The sequence below is a fragment of the Nestor notabilis genome, unplaced genomic scaffold (genome assembly GCF_000696875.1).
Source record: "Nestor notabilis isolate BGI_N333 unplaced genomic scaffold, ASM69687v1 scaffold6609, whole genome shotgun sequence".
In the NCBI taxonomy this organism is placed as follows: Eukaryota; Metazoa; Chordata; class Aves; order Psittaciformes; family Psittacidae; genus Nestor; species Nestor notabilis.
The window spans coordinates 2,959-24,254 of record NW_009944022.1 but is presented as its reverse complement, the minus strand read 5'-3'; the positions used below and the strand labels follow the sequence as shown (position 1 = coordinate 24,254).

Below are 21,296 nucleotides of genomic sequence, written 5' to 3'. Positions count from 1 at the left end.
GAAGGATGAAGGTGGCACCCACACAAGGCAGCCCGCTTAAGTGAAATTCTCCTCTTTGTGAACAGTCCCATGCTTCTCCCAGGGGGGTCACCACTGACGCTCATGAGTTAGGACCACTTTTCCCCTGCATAGCTTGTCCTACAGCACAGCCACTATGGGTGATCTTTTGGGGCTCTCTACCCTAGCAGCCTGCACTTGGATGGGATCCTTAGCAATATGAAGCTGAAGCATAGGAGGCTTTCAAATTGCTGTTGAGTAAATGGAGGCTGACAACAGAGAGAGGGGCTCTGTAAACCGCAGATTAAAAATCCAGGTCTAGGGGTAAATCCAATGCAATAGTGCCCTCCTTACTACCAGTCTACTACTCAACCCGTCAATCTATTCAGTTTCCACTCAAACATTAGCCTTCAGAATCCGTAACAGCTTTCAGTTTGGGCAGTCATATCCATGACCACGTAAGAGTTAAAAGAAAAAAATCACAGCAGCACTGCAATAGGAATTTATTACATATTCTTAGGCAGATACCCCGGGCAAGCTTATACTTGTGATCCTGCCTTTCGTCATGCCACTGACACACTGCTTGCATCCAGCAAGCTCCCATTTGTGGGTAAGCACAGGCTGGCCTGGGATCCTCGGGTGTGTGTCAGGTGCCGTCAGCGCAAGCAGGATGGGCGTGATGCCCTCCCCATGCCCATCCCAGCCAGGGCACAGCACCACTGCCAATATCCAATGGCAATTTCCCCAAACTGAGACACCCCCCAGCCCTGAATGCTGCATTATCACTCGGTGGCTCACTACTGCATGCAGGCTCAGTACTGCAGTAACTGCATGACTTTGAATTCCCACCCCTGCAAATTCAAGGGCAACGGGGTGCCCAGCTACATCCAGGGGTTACCTGCTTAGGGGCAATGCTTTTGAGATGCTTTTCCTGCACATGAATATGAACACTGGTTCACATGGGACCGGGGCAACACAGTTCCAGGCAAAATTCCGCTGGGGTTCATAGACACCACAGAGACAGTATTAGATCAGAAATGCTTGCTTTCCCCCTAAATCCTAAATCCCCCTAAACTCCTATCCAAATGACATTTATTTAAACTGCTACTGAAGACAGAAAGCTGGGGCTATGTTTAAAGGCTTTATCTCTGTAAATATTTGGAGAGCTATAAATACTGAGCCGTATTCACAACATGAATATTGGACTTACTGTTCTGCTGCCATGAAAATTACTATAAATACACTTCCAATTCTTAATTTCTCTGATTTTTCTTTGCCAAGATCTCCTTTAAAAAGACAAAAAACTTCTTATGTAGGACATCTTGCTATTCAATTAGCCATTGGAGTCAAAGGCCACATCACAGAGCAGGAACTGAAAACGAAATGACAGAGGCAGACAAAGCACGTAGTGCACTAGCATGCTATATAGTTGTGTATCCCAAGTGGGACTTATTATAATCAGACAGTCCATGAGTCAAGCCCTGACTGCTTTCTGTGTTTGGGAAGGAGGGAGCGGGAGGGAAGGCTGTCTGAGGGTCTGAAATAAACCTTCTTGCTTCTTCTTCAGGTCACATAAGTACTGATGGCTTCCAAATTTCACAGTACCTCTGTCTTTGGGGTTTTTTCTAATGTAGAAATGAATTAAAAGGAAAGCATTTGAATGCATTTTATAAAAGCGCAGAGCAAGGATGGCTTTGTGGCTGAAGGAGCTGGGCACAGGGCGACCGAGTTCCCATCTCTAGCTCTGCCAGATAGTTTTTGCTTCATCACAGATACATGACTTGATTAGAGCAGAGAAAATTTCATAACAAGTTTTTACGTATTTCCAGCCTCCTCTATGTTTAATCAATTTGTGCTTCAGTCTTCTTATAAAATAAAAGACAGTAACTGTGCCATGTGGCTGGGTAACCCTTTCTTCACTACGGAAAAAGTAGTGCTTCCCAGCCCTCTGGTTCCAACCCTCATGTGATTTACATCCACGTTCTTCAGGGAATCATAGAATAGTTAGGGTTGGAAAGGACCTTAAGACCATCTAGTTCCAACCTCCAGATTAAAGCAGATTAATGTAAACCCCTTACTCTTCGGAGTCAGAACATGCTGTCTACATGTGTATGTTCCTCAGTACAGGTTCTGCTTCCATTTTTCAACACCCAGAAAGTGTTGTCATCACATGCACAAGATTCATAAACATGCTATTTGTGCCTCCTGTGTCAAAGCAGAAAAGGGCAGTGCTGTTTTGCCAACTCACCACACACTTCTGGTCCTGCTCTCCTTCCACAAACCACTTTTGATCCACCTGGTCCTACAGCTCTGATTACGGTGCAGTTTTATCTGAGAGCATGCCTGCCACGGAAAGCATCTTAATGCAGCAATAAAAATAGGTCAGGTATATCTGATAGCTCGACTTCAAGCTTCTGACCTCTAAGACAGTCTGATTAACCTGTGAAAATTCCAGAGAGCCTGGATTCCACACTCTAAGTTGTTTGAGAACAGTGGTGGTGCCACTGGTTGATGTCACTTGTTTTACCAAAATAATACAGATTCAACAGACCAGACTCTGACCAAGGAGCATAATAAGCCACAATGGCTAAGATCAACTGAAAGATGTGTGATCTCCAACAGCAACTAAATAAAACAAGCAGGAAAGACTCTTAGATAAACTTTCTCAACATATATGCACTATTTTCAATTAATTATTCTAAATATTGTCATGTTGAGTAACATTATTTAGCAACAGCTGTTGCACTAGAATTCCATCCAAATACTGACGAGCCAATACCACAACACCGTTTAAAGCCAAATAAAATGTTGCAAATATTAATGGCAGAACTTGCCAATAAAAGCTTTATAGAGTAGCTTATCTGCTGCTGCAAAGGAATGATGCCTTGCTGTGGCCGGTGCATGATTTGAGGAGGACACAGAGGACAACACTTTCTCCTTAGGGAGGTACAATGAGTGCCAGTGACCAAGAGCTGTGTTTTTACACCCAAATCAAGACAGCATCTCTATCAACCTGCTGACTTCAAACACAAGGGTCTGGCATGGGTCAAGTCCCAAGCCAGAGATAGGAATGCTGAAGTCTTAAAGGGCACTGCTCCTCCCCATCATACTCAAGCCTTACTTGGGTATCTAACCTAAGAAGTAAACCTTGGTCTTTGTGAACTGGTATGATCTTAAAGCCTGATGGCCCCAGTTACACATAATTACACACAACACATCAAGTCAAAAAGAAACAAGGAAAAGCCAAGTGACTCACACCACCTAACTTTAACCCATGCAGGCTGGGCAACAACAGGGTCTAGTCACCTTGGCTGTCTTCGCAGCCAGCAAAATGAGACATGCACTCTGAAGGTGTGACTTACCTGAGCTGCTTCAGATGTTCACATCAGAATAAAATTAATAGCTCCCCAAACGCTATACTGACAAGCCTTCCTCTGATTACAGAGAGAAACTAAGCCAACTAGCTCAGTGGTAGGCATCTATGGTTAGCCAAATAAACTTAAAAGGTAGACTTGTCCTGTAACCAGCTCAGGCCACATTTCAAAGCATGAGTGTTCCACAAACCCAGGGCAGTGCTGCAAGAAAGGCACACTGCACTTTGCCCAAAGAGGCACAGAGCAGAGCTTCTGTGAGAAGCCTCCCACTGTGGCAGAACCCACTACAAGCACCAAGTTTTGCACTTCACCATCATGCATGTCGGGCAGTCACACACAGCTTTTCCCAGCAGGGGTATGAGACCATCAACCTCAGTGGTAGTAATCTGCAGCCCTTTCCTCTCCCAGAGGGAAAGGTCAAAGTCAATTCTACGAGTGCTTAACTTCAGTGCTTCAGCTTCTCTACACTGATTTTGCGGGCCTCTTGTACCCTGGACTTAGAGCCAGCTGCAACCCAGGGTGGGCAGTGGTGGTCCCAGCTGGGAGACAGACACTTAACCAGCTCCACCAGCAGCCTCCCTCACGACACCTGAAATGGGATTAAAATCCCTTCCCTCCCTCAGAAGAGAGGTGCAGTATGGAGCAACTCACTTACATGCGAAGACTGCAGCAACCCACCCCGCTCCCAGCTGCCCTCCAGACATTAGCTCTGGAGTGCACTGGAAATTCTGGAGCAGCATCAGGTACATGTTTGGTGGCACTGCTGTTGCTGTTCTTTCAAAATTGGAAGTACAAGTTAAAATAAAAATACAATCCCAAGCACTATTCCTGCCAATGTTCATTTCTGTGTTAAATTCAAACATATACTGCGTACTTCTGTAACACAAAAATGGAAAAGAGCATCCACTAATAATTGGAGATATGAGAAGCTAAAGGCCAAATTCCATCACATTTTTCTTTATAAATAAATTATACTATTTTACTCCACACTGGAGGAATCAAAGAATGCTTTTACTTATCAGATGATTTTCCTAAAAACATCTGCTATTATGGCTGGGCTTCTAGATTAATGCTGCCCTGTGGTTAGAGCAACTACCAGTGTAAAATCTATTTGGGCTGAGAGTTTCAGGAGCTTCATTTATGCCAGCAGAACTGCAGAGCCATAGCCCAGCGCCAGCATTGCCACTGTATTGTGTTGCTCTTTGCAAAACCTCTCCAACTTGCCTCCATTTCAACTAGGTCTCTTGCAGCCAGCAGTGGGGCTATGTCAGTTCACATATTTTAAGGTTTTCCTCACAACCGGGAGGGATTAGAAAATGAGGCTTTGATGTGTCCAGGACATGTGCTTGAGATTACTTGTGTACCTAGATACTAGCACATGTGCCTGCAAGTTGTGGTCTAAATTTGTTTGTCCCTGGCAGCTCATGTTTGCAGCTACGGATGGAGTTTGTGTAAAATTCTGTGACTACATTTTGTAGTCAATAATACTCCAAATTCAGTAGCAATACGTGAGTCTCTATTGAAGAATACTGTATTACTGCACAGGAAGAGCTATAAGGCCCACATAATGAAAATATCATTGCAAGTGAAGCAGAAGTTAATTTGAAAGCCATTTGGAAAATTATTTCATGATTATTAAGGATTATTGATTAATAAGTGCCATCTGTACTTTTTAAAAAAAAAAAGCTGCACATTTCAAGCCATTTTATGAATTTCTGCATAGATGGGGAGAGAGATTTACACAGTTGATGTAGGTTTTTTAATTCTGATTTGACAAGCACTACCTAGGCGTTTTTATACATGTAAACATGACTTCTCCATGCTGCTTTGTGTTTCAACCAGACGAAATACTCTCCACAGCACAGGAGGTGTTACAAGATCCTAATAGAGAGTTCTGTGAAGAACAGCATGATTTGGGGGGGGTTTGCCTTTTTTCAACAAGTGTTATCTGTGGACTTCTCCAAAACAAAGATCCAAACTGACCCATATCACTTACAGTTTGTCAGCTCTTCACATTTCCAGACATGCTATTCCTCTTCAAGTCAGTGAGTTTTACGGCTAAATCTAACCCTGCATGCTTTGCCAATTTTCTCTGGTGTTTTTCTCCTAGAAGTGCAGGCACTTGGTACATATATAGCAATGAGACTGTATTAAAAGCCACAGCAGGTGGAAAATAATACAGCCCAGGGAAGTTTCTGTTTTTGACTCTCCTCACAATCAAAGCTATGCACAAAGCACAATGAGGCACAGTAAATAAAGACATTTCACACAGACAAGCACAAAAATCTTCCAAAACAAAGAAAATTAAATTATCTTTCAACTAAAGAACACACTGCAGTCAAAGACTAAATGAGCGATTCTAATTAAAACCATGCTGTGAATCTCCTACTTTCCACCACAAAAAAAAAAATAATCAGCTAGTGTTTGTGCATGTACAGCCACCCTCTAAAACCAGTCAAGCAGCTTTCCAGCCAAACAATGCAAGACACAGCATCTCAAAACTACAAAACATATTGAAATTATTTCCATAGCAATCACAACAACAACATGCCAGGCCATGATCTGCGGGGCGGGGTGGGGGGTTGGGTTGGTGATGGTGGAAGCATGGCCATATCCAGCACCCCTCAGCTGTATCCAGTGCCCCATGCACTGGATGTGCCCCATGCAACAGTTGGCCTCATCCAAAACGGTCACTTGCATCCCCTTCTCTGCCCTGGGCTCATAAGCAAAGCATTAAATCCCAGTGCACACACACAGGAGAGCCACGGGGCTGGTAGTTTTAGCCCCAGGCAAGCACAGGCAGCCTTGTACAAGCCCTGCTCAAGCTTCTTAACCCTGACATGTTGCACTCACCTAGGGCTGCAGTGCTAAAGCAAGCAGTGGCCTCAGTGAAGATGCTAAGAGAGGGATGAAAACTCGGGACTAACTCTTTGTGCGCAAGCTATGCCCAAGCTTCATGCATAGCTCAGCTCTGAGCAGCTCTCAGAAACAAAACATGATCTCTCTTCCAATCCACTCCCTTCTAGCTCTTTGTCTATCTGTATAGCCACAATGTGCTATGGGCTTCCCAAACACTAGCCACTGTCCTTTCACAGACAGAGAGCCAAGGGGACGGGAATGTGCAGCTCATTAAGTACAACAAATACGGGTATCCATGTCCTACACAGAACACACATGATACGCTGATACTGCTATTTTGATGCAGGCACAGGAATCAGCTAAAAATAGCAGACTTTGGTGACTGGTCTAAATTACAGACCTAAATGACATGAAGAAAGGTACAGTTTGCCCAAAGAAAGAGGAAAGTAATGAGAGGATTTTGGATGGTGATGGGAAGCTTGGCTCTAGTATCATTACGCCCAACTTGCTACCAAGACATCCAGTAAAATCTTCAGAGACACAGGGGCTTCATTCTCATTAGATGTAGGCATGCACAATAGTGACGGGACAAAAAGAACATGCGATCATCATAAGGGATTCCAAAACCAAAGGGACAGAAGGCTGAGGCAAAGGAGGATCCAGCTAACAGCATTCCTCTAAAAACCACCAGAAGGAAGCAGCAACACATGGGCAACCTGCAACCAATGCCCAAAGTGCATATTTTTAAGATGGAAAACTTAATGAATCTCCTGAAAGGCTGCAATGAGGTCTGCAAGAACAGAACACAGATTCTGCTACTTGCTTCCCTTCTTCATGCTATTTTTGAGCAGCTGGCAGCCCCACATGCTCACGTGTGACACCCAATCTCTTATAACACCCGTGCAAGGCAGTGAAAGCGTCTTAATCCAGATTTTGCAGCTGAGTAGCCTGAGAGACAGTAAGTGACACAATAAATTGCCAGTTGATCAATGTATCTTTGCTTGGTAGAAAACTTAAGCACATGTTCAATATTTAGTCCCACTTTATGAAAATTTAAGCATGTACTTAAGTGCTCTGTTGCACTGCAACAGATCACTTTTCTCAATCTCTTTTATATTTTTCCCCTTACATTACACAGAACTGGACTGTTGCGCTGTAATAGATCACTTTTCTCAATCTCTTTAATGTTTTTCCCCTTACATTACAGACAACTGCACCAGAAGTACTTTTACACAAGTAGGATTGCAAGTGGCAAGGGAAGAAATCCCTTTCTGGTGAGGATGATGGGTTTTTTGCCAGGATTCACACTTGGCAGTAACACTGTGTTATCAGTGACTCAAAGAGCAAAACTCATTGAGGGGGACTTTAGTGTCTGTAACTTAAGTGCCAAGGAACTCCCAAAAACATACTCACACTGTACCTGCAAGTGTTGTTTACTGTTTTGAACAGGGCTGCATTTGAAACCTAGGGAGTAGACTTTTAAATCCCAGTGTACATAATGTGCCTAATGTCTGCATGCAAACCAAAAGCAGGAGTTCCTCCACTTTATTGGGTACTGAAACATTAAAAACAGGTGTTTAAAAACTGTATTAAAAATCTGTCTGCAACCTGTATTATTTTTACCATGTGTGAGTAAACTGATCACTAGCGTGCTTCAACTGTTTCAGTGAAAATATGCAACTCCTGCTAAATTATTTCTTAAACATGTGGAGGGAGGAGAAAGTTTATTTGATTTCACTGCACTGACAGCATGAAACATACTTTACTTACGTGTACGTATATAGCAGATGCTGTTAAGGGATCATCTCCCTTTTGCGGCATGTATCAAAGAAGATCTCCAGCTATTCTTCACAAGGAAAGAAATGATAAACCCCTGCTCATAATGAAAGCTGCAACGTACTTCAGGAGAGCGACTGAGTAATTTGACACCATGTTTTCCACTGATTCAGCCTGTTAGTTGGAACAATGATTGATTAAAATGGAAAATCTATACTATAACCACGTATACTGACATTCCAGATTACAAGGTATGTTACGGATGTAATTTTTTACTCTTCTTACATACAAAAAAAGCATAAACCCAGAAATTATTCCAGTGGAGTCAGTGATGTGAAAGTGATCTGAATACAAACTAAGCCACAGTATATCTTCATACAGAATGCACATGATATCATTTCCACGCTATGTATGTTTTATGCAATTTGGACTACCAAGAAGGAAAAAAAAAAAAATCATTTGCCCTGAGATATTACTTTTAGGAATAGAGGACAGATGTCTATTTGCCAAAGAAGACTTGTAAAAAATTAATCACCTGCCTCATGCAGGTTAGCAGTATTTGGCAGGTAGGTTAGCTCAGCTCATAATGAAGCATCTGGCTTCTGGTAAAGCTGCATTTTAATTTTAACCGTGTTTCATTTCAGCTTTTGGGTGCATGTCAACATGTAATAATCTGACAAGTCTGGGGCAGATTTGCTGATTGGTAACTTTGGAGTAGGTCTTCTCAACTACAACCAAAACTAACTCAAGTAACAACTGTGGTTCATGCCCAGACCACAGCCTCACACATCATCTGAACTTTCCTGTAAAGCCCTTTTGAACCTAGTCCTCAACGTATTACCCATCTTACTTTCTTGAAAACAGCTAAATTGACAAAGAGTCAACAAACTCCTCACAGTGCGCTTGAATTAAGCAGACTAAGCTCACTGACTTCAGAAGCACCCCAATACTGCTTTGAATGCGGTTTGGTTTGGCATTGGGTTTCTTTCTGTAACTGAGGTCTCGTAATTTGAGGCAGACAAAAGGTCTACTCATGTTGTATTTTTCCTTAGAAAAGTGAGTACCCATTTGTAGCACTACTGGTAGCCTCTTTTGGCTAACCAGAAGCATCTGCAGCTCCTTTTCAAACACTGGGAAAGAGGAAGAAGAGGTCCTGAAGCTCAGAGGTCTGAAGAACTGAGGTCTTCTGATGCTGTGACTCTTATCACCTCTAAGTGTTCCCCCTGATGTGTGCATTTTCAGTGGAAGTGTGCTTCTACCACAAATTTACTGAGAAAAAAATCACTGCCACCACCAATTGTCCTTGTGAGAGAAGCAATCCCTACGCAGATGCAGGGGCCACTTTTTAACATGACTAGATCAGCCATTTGAATAATGTTCCAAAAGACGAAGATCTGTTAGAGCATGAATTAAGCAATTGCCATTTTTTGTTTTTACATTATGACAATTTTTCAAGCTTTCAAATGTGCCAAAACCCTAAGGAATCTCAGTGGCTGTGTTACTTCTCTTCTTGTATCACTTAAGCTGAACTGTTTCTTTCTAACACCTTTTTAAAAAAGAACTATAAGAGAGAACAGATCACACTATGGGCTCCTGAGCTCTAGCAGATCTTGACAAAGAGTATAAAGGAAGGAACTGGGCACATTCAGCTCCATAAGCACATCTGCCTCAGCCTCATTAGCAGTACCACAAATGCCTTTGCTGGGCTGCTGTGACTTGTGCAGGTATTTTCCTAGCACACCACCACAAAGAAATCACCCGTTTCAACTGCTGATTACATTAATCTTGTTGTTTCCATCTTCACTGAACACCATCCACTGGCAGATACTCCCCAGGCCCACAGATACACTTGCACTTTATTAGTTATGTAGAAAAACAAAGGAAAAGGGCATTTGTCTTATCTTGCTTGGAGGATAGGGGAATGGCAACTTCTAGAAAGAAAATTTAGAGACAGAGCGAGAGACACGGCATCTGCAACTTTTAGCAGGGGTGATGCATTATTAAGCAGGGAGCAAAAGGGATGGAAAGGACAAAAAAAAGCATGGCAATCAAACACTCGAGGATGAGTCCTGATTCCTCCTTGGAGAGCAGTGATACACATTTCTGAGGTATGCTTCCAAAATAATGATGAATTGCCCTTTCAGACAATGTGCAGAAAAAATTGTGTCCACACTGCGAACAATTCACCAAGTATAGAGTGCAGCATGAGACTTGAGGACAAAGTAAATGAGGAGTAAGAGAAAAAAGGCTTCTACATGTATGTTCTGTCTTTCTGGGTCTTGCAGAAACTTCCATCATGTCATTTCAAGACACTCAGGGTGCATGTGCTGCTAGTCACCAAAACCAGCCCAACAAGAGAAGCAGAAAGATGTCTCTGAGCGCAGTGGAGGATTCCTGTGCTTCCTTCCTAGGTCTAGCCTTGAAGGTCTTTGCCTTATCTACCACCACCAGAGGACAGCTAGAAGATACCCCACAGAGTGAGAGCAATGCCACCAACTATCTTGTCGCAAAGGATGCAGCAGAAAGGAAACCAGGAGAGGACAAGGAAAGCGAAAGTCGGGAGCTTATATTATCATCCCCTTTCCCAAGGGAACAGAGACAGCAACAGTGGCGGAGCGGGAACACTTTCCACCCCCTTGTCCCTCAAGGCCACCACTAACTTCTGCTTTGCCAGCAGCCAGCAAGTCCAAACTGAAGGGAAAGCTAGGGTGTTGAGCTAAATCCTCCAGGCTGGAAAGCCAGATTGAACATCTCAGCATCCTAACAGCCGGGATATGTACTGTGGCATTCATCAGGCCAAGCGTGGGAGAGGTATCATTTTTAAAGGAGAGCAGAGTGCATCCCCCAAGCGCTGGCTGGTGGAATATTCATTTTTCATTTGGAGAGGGCTGTTGCACCAAACAGCAGAGGCCTGTCCCCAGGACTGCTCATAGATCAGAGATGAAGTTGCATTTTCAGGGTCATGAAATCTTCACCATCTGACAGCAGCACACTTTCCAGAATGGCTCCCTTCTGGACTTAACCCTTCTCAGAGAAGCCATAAGCTACCTATATGGCTGTGCTTGTGGAGCTACTCTGTGGGACCAACTTACGTGAAATACCAAAACAAAGAAACTCTCCCCTTCCCAAAATACAATTTCCTAATGATGAAAAACTGTGATAAAAAGCTTTCAATGGGCTTTGTTCCATTTGTTGGATTTATAGAAGCAATAGCAGCCTTAAAACATCTGCCAAATCATTCTACTTTTCAGTTTTGATTATCTGTCTGCTAGTTTTAGGTTAGCTTTAACTATACAGATGCAAGAAGTGAGAAAGCCATTCAGCTTAGATTTATTCTTAAGTACTGGCTGTCTAAAACAAGGCTATAAAATGTAGGCTCCCTGTCTGGTTTGTTGTATGGTTGCATGACTTTGTGCTATTAATTGCAACCTGGCTAACAGGTGCTTGCCAATGTCTTAATATCCTCACCATAAGAAAGGATTATATTTCCATCTGGATAAAAGGATGACGCTATCAAAGAACTTATGAGCAGCACAGAGCGGAAGCCCACTACAGCATGACAAGTTGAATCACTGCTTACTATCAAGAATATGCTCTTTTCTCAGCTCTGATAGACCCAGAGAGATACGGGGAAAAAGGCTAACATGATTTTACCACATTCACCTCTCTTGCTGTGTCAGGTGTCAGACAGCCATGAGCTGGACCCACCAGGGACGACTATCCTTCCAGTTCCCTTGACTCACCTAGCAATGGTGGCAGCCGTTGTCTAAAACAAACTAGCAGCACTGGCGGACCCCTACCAAAAAAAACTACTTATGTACACACTGCACGTATACAAGAAGTCCTATACCATGTACTTAAATTAACCATGGGCTCACTCTTGCTGTGCAGCATCAGAGCATTGCTGTGAAGGACTTGCTCTACTCTGTCTGGAAGAGCCTTCCTCTCAGCTTCCTTACCTTTTCATCTCCTTCCTGTCATCAATGGTGAATGCCTCTTTCCAGTCTTTTCCTTTAGCTTTCCATTTCTTCCCATCTTGCCTTCTGTCTAACTGTACAACCCTACTACCTCACACTGTTAACTGTTTGTGAACCCGGGTGCATAAGAAGTGCTATATGAAAAGTGCTATATGAGGCTGTGATGTAAAACACAAAGCTCCAACCTGAATGCATTTGCAGCTTGCTGGACTGCCTGCTGCCCCTGAAGTTACAATAGTTTGATCACAAGGCTTTCTATTCCCCGAGGGGTTTACAAAAGTATTCATAGCTCTCAAGTCCAGAAGATGAAAAGAGAAAGGACTCTGATAGGTACCTGCAGTGCCCAGCACCTGGATGTGGACTTGAGCTTGTTATCCAAAAGCAACAAACCCAGCTGATTCATGGGAAGCAAATGATAACATGTGTTACCTGGGTGCACAAATAGCTCAGAGGCATGTTGGTGCCTAATTATGGTGATGTGGAGATGTACAAAAGTACTAAGACAACAACTGCTTTAGAGAAGAGGTTGACCCGTGTTAGTCGTTAGGGGATTTTAAAATCCCAACATATGCCTCAAGGCCTTTGACAATCAGACATAAAGTGCGTACTTGAGATCTTGTCAGGTACGACACAGCCAACTCTTGTGAGCAAGTCTCCTGGCACAGACACCAATTTGCCTATGTAAATCAGCAGACAAATCATTGTGTTTTGCCTGCAAAATAAGGGAGTTCATCTGTTTAGAGGCTCAGATCAAATTCTCTGTTGGAGCACACAAGCCACACAAACCTCTACACCTCGTTGCAAAGTGATACTGTGAAAGGCAAAGCAGCATTCACTGTGTCTTCAATATTAACTTATTTTTCCAAGAGGAAAACAAATTCTGGCTAGTACCAGTTACCTAGACAAAAACAGAAAACCCCTACAACCTCTTTTCTTCCCTTTTCCTAACCAATTTATCTACCTCATATCAAGAGTGATCTTAAAATTCTTGGCATATTTTGCGTCAAAAGAATGAGTAATAATAGTGACTTTTTAAAGTGCTTACTAAACTATTCAGTGAGTTTGACTATTTTCTTTCACCATTTAGTCCAGCCTTCTATGGGAGTACATCATACCCTTTAATTAAACATTCTTGAGTATTTGGATTTTATCTCACACATACACCGCACCCTGCTTGTAAAAATTCCATCTCAGTCAGCCAAAGTGCTTGACTTATTCCAAAGATGAGTTATTAATTAGAATATCTACAGACCATATATTTATAACCTGGTGCCATCCTTCCCCAGGGAGCCCAAACTTTTATCTGCCAGATTACTTACCTGCAGCTGAAACAGAGCCATCACTGGCTGGAATGTAAACCCCATCTTGTGCAACTTCTCACCACCACTCTCAAAATGAAGAATGGGAGATAGGTACAAATGGAGGACCTTTTTAAGGATGTAAACCCTTTGAATCAAATTCACTTCAGTTAAAATATGGCTGCAGTTATCCAACTCCGTAAGTTTTCTAAAGTCTCACTTCATCCTGTTTCATTCAGAGGAATCCTCACTCTAGTCGAGAACTGCAAACAAGGAGGTGCCAGCAGGAAGCTAACAGGCATGATTTTGCTCCCCGAAGTGGTCACAGGTTTCACCCTCACCTGGCAGGGCATGCAGCTTCTTAACACCTGATGCCATCTGGGGCACTGGCCCCATTCTGACTCAGAGGCGGGAGCAGCCCGGTCTGAAATCACCAAAGGCAACGACAACTCAGAAAATACTTCCCCAAGCCAAGGGGTAAAAGCCGGTGCCAGCTGTGAGCTCACCAGCACCGCTCCCCGGCACCGCTTGCTTGCCAATCTTCTGCAGCATTTTTAGCTTGCTAGGTGTGCCAGCTCATCCCACTCTCAATGGGAGTGAGCAATGGGTTTAGCAATCGAGAACAGCGATGGCTTGGAGCCACCATGTGAGCGAAACACCCAAACAGGCAAAGGCAAAATGCGAGAGAGAGGAATATTTTGTTACCAGGCTCCTCAGCCCTCACAGGCAACCTGAAGCACTCAAAACTGTATTGTTCCTAAGTGCAGAAGAGAAGGCACAGCCATCTCACAGAAAAAAATCCATAAGAAATCCTTCTGGCATGAAATACTCCTGGGAGGCAGTCTGCAGAGCCTCCAGTGAGCAAGCCCCATGCAGATGATGGAGAGATTATAAGGAGTGAGTGGCACCTTCCAGCACCGAGGTGGGGCAAGACTCTGATGCTGTGGGCAGCTGCCAGTACCCACCAGGTTTGCCTCTTCCACACGTCAGCATAAACCCCCCCAGTAGCCTGCCACACTCAGCACTGCCTGCCCTTTCCCAGGGTCAGGTTTGGAAGAAGAGAGGAATCTTATACACGAGTGGTATTCAGCATGCTCCTGGGTCCCAGTGCAAAGCTCTTCAGCTTTCCATGTGTCCCTCTCCAGCTCCAGAGAAAAGCCACCAGCCTGGAGGAGCTGCGAGCGCCAAGGAAAAAGTTAGCCTCCAACCCTGCACTTACATCACACCCACAAAAGACTCCTGCCCTCCTACACCACACCAAGCCAGCATGCTTGCCTTGGAAACCTTTGATTCTCAGACCTTCCACCTCCTACAAGAGGAGATGGAGCAGGAGCAAAGAAGCTAATGTTGCCTGGAACAAAAAGATAAACAGACTCCAGCTGCAGAGAAGGCAACCTCCTGGCAATTTTGCTGGGGAACTGTGCCATGAGCCTCCTATAATTTTTGGATTTACTTCTCTGCCTTAGCGTGCTCTACAGATATGTGGAGGTATTAGTGTAAGAAAATCTCCTGACTCAGGAAGCAAGATGCTGTAAGAGGGGGGCTGAAACGGAGAAGGGAGGAAGAGACCTGTTCTTCATTCTCCTCTTGTTGAAGGTAAAAGGTAAGAGTTTTAACAAGTTCTTCCAAAGCAATGACATAGGAAAGACCTAAGTGCCCACACGGGGCAAAAAAATAACACAACACAAAAGGGTAGCGAAGGAGGTCAGAGCAGTTTTATGACAGGTTTCCCTGAGACAACACAACCGAAAACACTGAGACATATTAGAGGGAAAAGTATGAGCCAAAATTTCACACTTGAAGACACTCGGATACTGTTCAAGCTTACATTTGGATGTGAACTTTGAAGCTTGGGCTTCTTTCTATGCCATATAGTGGACTGAATCAAACCTGACTCAAACACCTGCAACATCTGGAAATAAGTTGGTTCAGAGGTGAACTTTACAGCTTTTGTCAGCCACCCATTTATCAGAAGTTACTCCCTAGATTTCCTCCTCCTCCTTTCAATTATTCATAAGTACTCTTAGTTTTTAAGTTCTTTCTTTATAAGTACTTACTATTTCTTTTATTAAAAGTATTTGTAAGTACTTTCTTTCTTTCTGGAAGTACTTTTCCCCCATCCATCTGTCCATCCCTCCATCCACCCATCCATCCTTCCATCTCTGGTCAAAGTCAGAAGCTTTTAAGTATTTCCTCAAACAGATAACTTTGCCTGGGATGGCAATGTCAGCATGGAGAAGCTTTTTCTGGCCCTTTATGTTTCTGTTCTTTGGTTCTTTCGGAAGAAAAGGATGTTCAGGTTGAAATAAAAGGACTGAAAAATACATTAATCCTTATTAAACCGGTAGAGCCAATTGACAGGACTAGGACTGGCTGCTTCCTCCCCTTTCCCTTCATGCCCTTCCGCAGTTTCCTCTCCTCTTTTCTGACACTTGTTTGTGTTTGGAAGCAGCAAGCTCAATCCCAACAGGGGATGAGAAGGGAAATGTCTGGACACATTTAGTCCAATTAAATGTTGGCATTACATTCAGTCTTTCCAAAAAGCACGTAGGAAACTTTAAACACTGGCCACTGCGAATTAATGCATCCCCATCCACATTTCCTTGCATTTAGCCACAAACAGAATAGGTATGAATTGTCATCAAGCGTGTCTGCCACAGATTCCTCTTTAGTATCATGCACACACGTTCTGATAAAACCTTTAGTCTTTCAACAGATGACTTCCATAATCCTATGTCACTGATGAGCTTTGGCAGAGCTGAAGAGCAAACTGTGTTGGCTGCTGACAACTCTCCTCACTTTCCTTTTTCAGCTGCCACAGGAACACACAAACTCTGTAGCAGCATTCCCTGCCCAGTGTCATCTCAGACTCACATCATTCCTTCGAACGACATGTTTGCTAACAGGGTTTTACAGCAAATAAACAAACACACGTGAGCCCTGCACGTGTGGCCTGTACATCATCTTGAGCCATTCGGATTTTCGACAAGCCGCTGCTCCTATGGGAAGAGCTGTGGCATAAAACCAAGCTGTGTGAGTGGGGCGGCAGCGCCTGCCTTCTTCCCACAGACTGTGCCCTGACACCCACAGGTGCCATGGTACTGATAAAACCTGGGCTGCACGGCACAGGGTGTCCCACCCCAACAAAAGGCACTTAAAGTTTAACTTCTAGGTTAGAAAGAAGTAGCTGAGGAAGGACAGGCACAGTTGGCTCTCTCCCACTACAGGTTTGTTTTAAACAACTAAATCTTGTTCTTCCCACTCCCTAGAAAAGTCCTTTAAAAATGAATGAGACTAGTCATATAAATGAATTAAGGGTCAGTTTACAGGGTTATTAAATTAAAATGCTTTCTATACAGTAACTGAAGAGCTCAGTAAAATTCATGAAACTAGATTCAGACCTCAGATACTTTCCAGAGCGGCTGGAAGGGTTTACAGAACTAAACAGAAGAAACCCAAAAAGCCTTGCTTTGCTCAGCATTCACTGCAACATCCAAACCAGCAACATACTTCCACATTACTGCTACAGCTCTGCCCTCCAACATGCATTCACAGCTCTGATTAGATCCAACTGCAAGTTAAGGACTAAATGTACTGAGGCACGTCCCCAGCTGATTTCAGTATAAACTGCATGTCTGGAATCTGACTGCACAGATAGGTCCACGGTCACTGCTTGCCAGCTGAACACTTGTTTAGTTGTACATGGACAGAGCAGCAACATGCTTGCACCATATTCACATTGCTAAGAGCAAGTGGATGCTCTTGCCTTGTTTTTAATAAAAGCTTGGTCGATCATGTTTTAAATATGCTTCAAGGCACACTCACACACAGTAACCTTTGAGGACAGGAAAAATCTCTTGACACTTCCCACTTTTGGAGAAGAAAGGTTGCTGCCCACAGAGCGCTGAGATAAACAACCTCTGCTGCTCATTACACATTTTGGTACCTGCACAATAGGGTGTCCCCCTGCAGATGCTTTCACAGCCCCTCGACTGCCTTCTGTCTCATAATGAGCTCGGTGGTGGGATTTCGGCTGAACTTCAATACGCAGTTCATAAGGTCCTGAGTGAGATGGCAGCTGCCAATCAAGGGCAGGCAGGGATGGGCTATAAGGGAAAGGAAAACATATTAAAAATTAACATCAAGTACACTATCACAAACCAGAAGCATCCAGTGCTATTACTTTAGAGACCATGTTCCACAGTTCATCCTTCACCATCTTACATTTAAAATTTCATCAATGTGGATAATGCCATGACATAAGTAATTCAGAAGGTAATGGTTATTTTATGAAGATTTATGGGTCAAGCATATCTGATGGCCCAGATGCTATCCAATTTGTAACCAAAATGGAAAAACGTTAAGACACAGCTTACAAATATCTTAATATATTGATTTGTGAACCAAAAGGAAAAAGATAGGCAGAAAAGATGCAGAGGAATTTAAGGAAGAGGATTTCTGCTGTGAAATTGAATGCCAAACCAGCTCTGGGGGAGTTCTGCATTTAATGAATCTAATGGGTTTCAACAAATCTGCTCAGTTTACAGGGGGCGGGAAGAAGAAAAAAGCTATTTCCCAGCTTCCTTCCCAGCACAAAACACGTCAGTCTCAAAGCGAAGCCTATCTCCTTCTGGTTCATGCCCTACAAGGGAGCAAGCTCTGAAGTCAGGACTTGCTTACAAATCCTACTAAAGATGACGCACAAGCCCGAAGAAAATCCAGCTCACTCTTCCGGCCCTGTATTGACTCTGCAATTAACTGAAATATTAAGGACTCATTACCATCACACAAGCAAGCAGGCCTGACAGCATGGTGGGGAAGTGTCATTCTTAGAAACCCACTTCCAGTGTAAAACCACACTTGAAAACAGTCAGGAGAGCTCAGCTGTAAGAAATGACAAGTTGATGCTTTGGGTTGTAAAAAGCAGAAAAAGGAACAAACAAGGACTATAGAAACAGACAAATTCATTGATCTTAAAATCGAAGCAAAAAGCTTCACAATGAAAAGACTGATTTTATGCCTAGCATATATTCTTTACTTTGGTGGATTCTCCTCACCAGGTGTCCGTCAAAAGCCTTTACAAGTAGTTAAATGGCACAACCGCAACATACTACCCTGCCCTCTTACATCAAACTTTAATCTCTCTCCCATCAGCCCAGACAAGACAACCAGCAAGCCAAAAGTAAGGGTCTCTGGCCCTTTGTTGTTGCTACAGACCAGGGCTACCTGCAGCATGTAGATGAAGAAGCAAGAGTTAATTAGCTCTCGCCCAAGATGCAAGGAGGCTGACCACTGGGGATTTACTGGTTCCCCTCCTCACTGCTATAGTGCAAGGACAGCCTGAGCAGTGTGAATCATGGCTGAAATGAGCTGGCTGGGAGGGAAAGGATGCACAAGAGCTTCCACACTGGATGAGTATACTACAAGCACATATTCAGCTGGAGAATTAAAACTTCATTTTAATATCCCAGTGATCCACACGCTAACCCAGCGCTCTTGTAGCTCCTCAGGTGTTACAGCTCTGACATTCCCCAAAGCATCCTCGCTATCTCCCACTGCAGGACAGAGACTTTAACCACTTGCACCAGCAGGGATTTTTGGTTTTATCTTTTAAGTGCTTATCCAGCCCTTTATCATTGGCATATTTAACTCATATCTGCCAACTGCACGTGTGCATATACAATGATGCAACTTCAGGTGGTGCCAAGTTTCTCTACATTATCTTTCTTCACTGCTTATAAATCTGAGCCATGTGATTTGAACACCTACAGACACACACTACGTGCATTACAGGGGTCAGGTGGAGCCACTAAGTCCCAGCCCTGTGTGAGGACCAGGACCATCCCCACTCCCTCGGCACCCATTGCTACCCCAGCACAGCTTGCTGGCAAGACGCAGGCTCCAGACTTCCAACTACTCTGCACTACGGTCCTCAGGACATGGAACGTCCTCAAAAATAACAGGGAGAGAGAAGAAAGTAGCCATACAGCTCCCAGCTCAGCCCAAATGTGAGCTCATCCAAAAGAAAGATGTTGCCTCTGTGAGGGCTCCCAGCTTCCATGAACATCTGGATACAGCAGGAGCCAGTGGGGCAGTCTCTGCAGAGGCAAGACCCTGCCAGGGACAAATCCTGAATTTGGCTGCAGCCCCCCTCAAGCACGGGAGCCCCAGCCTTTGCTAGAGGCAGGAAGCTACATGTTCTGAGCTCCTGTGAAAGCTTTTCCCCAGAAATGGCCATCACCCACCCAGGGGGCAAGGAGAGGTTATTCCACAACTAGACACAATAAAGAGTGATGGGATGGCGAAAAAGACTACAGGCAACCGGACATTGTATGTAGCCACTATTCTTTGCTTAGCATGTTAGGTACACATACGCTAGTCTGAAAAAGTCAAAGAAAAAAAGTATCTGGATAAACCAAATTTGACTAATGAAAAATGACAAAAAGCAGAACAAAACAGCTGTGTCTCTCCTGGTGATGATCAGCACACATTTTTAAACATATGTTTCTGGTTTTAAGTAAATTTTCACTTGATGGATTTTTTTTTTTTTTTTTCTGAGGACACAACATCAATCAGATTAGAAATTTTAAAAACTTAATTAACCAGGACACCTCTGACCAGCAGCATGTAGCCCTTAAGTGAAGAGGGATTTTTTTTTTAAGACACATGGAAGCAAGTAGTAGTTTCATAACTAATTATATCTCCTTAAAAACAAAACAAAACAAGACAAAACCAAAATTCTTTCAAATCAGCACCTGAAAATGTCAGTAAAATTGAGTTGTAAAATTCATGTTCTCAAATAAAGCCTGTAAATAAAAATACAATTTGCTGTTAGCCTTCAATCTATCATCGAAATTCCAAAATACCACCTGCCCAATCATAAATTGACAATTAATGGCAGTTTTCCTGATAAAGGAAGCAGAGTGATGCATTTAACAGTGTCATGGGCTGGGGCTGTCAGAGCTATTTCCTATGTTAGGTTATCTTCATCATGCACTTAATTTCCTGCAGCTAAACGTGGTTAAAGGAAAAAGTCACCAAGCAAATGGTGTAGTGGCAAAATCAAATCTGGTTGCTGCAAATAAGCCTTATCAATTTCAAAAGGCCCAAACTACCTCATGTAGCTAGCATCACAGAGACGGGAGAAAAGCCCCTCCACAGGGGTCAAGAAGAGAAACAGAAGGTCTTCACACAGTCTTCCTATCAAATATACATCGGTGTATTTCCCTCAGATCAAATTTTCCACCAACTGAAAACCTGTCCCATTCCTCTCAACACCATAATAAATCTAACTGCAGTCCTCCTAAATGCTGTAATGAGGGTTGGTTGTTTCAAGGTGGGTTCACAAAACCTGGTGTTATGCTATAGGAAACTTGCTCAGTGTACCTCCTCTGTCCTATGTAAATCAGATTACAAACCAGATGAATAGTGATTTATTTTGCATACACCAGATACACAATATGATTAAATCAAAAACAGATTACCCAGTCTGGCTGACTTCTGCCTTTAGCAGAAAGATTTATCAAGTTACCAAAAAAAAAAAAGAAAAAGAAAGATACTAAGCAGCACACTGGAATATAGACAGGGAGGAAACAAAGCCAAACATTTCTACTAAACTTTGCAAAGGTGTTTAAGCCCCATTTTCACATGACTGCTATGCATTTGAGAATTAAACTACTGTAACACTTTCTAAGCTACTAGATGGCCAAGGCCACCTGAAAAAAGAGATTTGCAAGTATCTTTGTCCTTAACTAGGCTGCTGTGCAAAAAGTGTCAGAACAACTGCTGATCTCACACAGGGACTAACCCTGCTCGTTGGCCAACTACCAGAGCATGGGGTCATCTACCCCAGATAGCTGCCTGACAGCAGCATAAGCCACTGCCTGGAAGAGCAGGACGGTAAGTGTGCTTCAGCACCCAAAGTAAAGCAAGTGACTTAGAAGGAGTGTGGCTGAGACCAGGTGCCCTGCACTAAACGTATTCTTTCTATGAGGGAGTGTTCCTTTGGAAACAAA

The 21,296-nt window shown here is 43.4% G+C and overlaps 1 protein-coding gene across 1 annotated transcript in view; it reads right to left on the bottom strand.

Moving 5' to 3' along the window:
* NFATC1 (nuclear factor of activated T-cells, cytoplasmic, calcineurin-dependent 1) overlaps positions 1-17,387 on the bottom strand; it is a gene marked incomplete at both ends in the record, with an annotated part of 63,805 nt that extends 46,418 nt beyond the window's left edge. Inside the window, one exon of the mRNA XM_010022226.1 lies at positions 17,228-17,387. Coding sequence (XP_010020528.1) covers positions 17,228-17,387 — 160 coding nt within the window. The remainder of the gene's footprint in view (positions 1-17,227) is intronic.
* Positions 17,388-21,296: the final 3,909 nt, after the last annotated feature.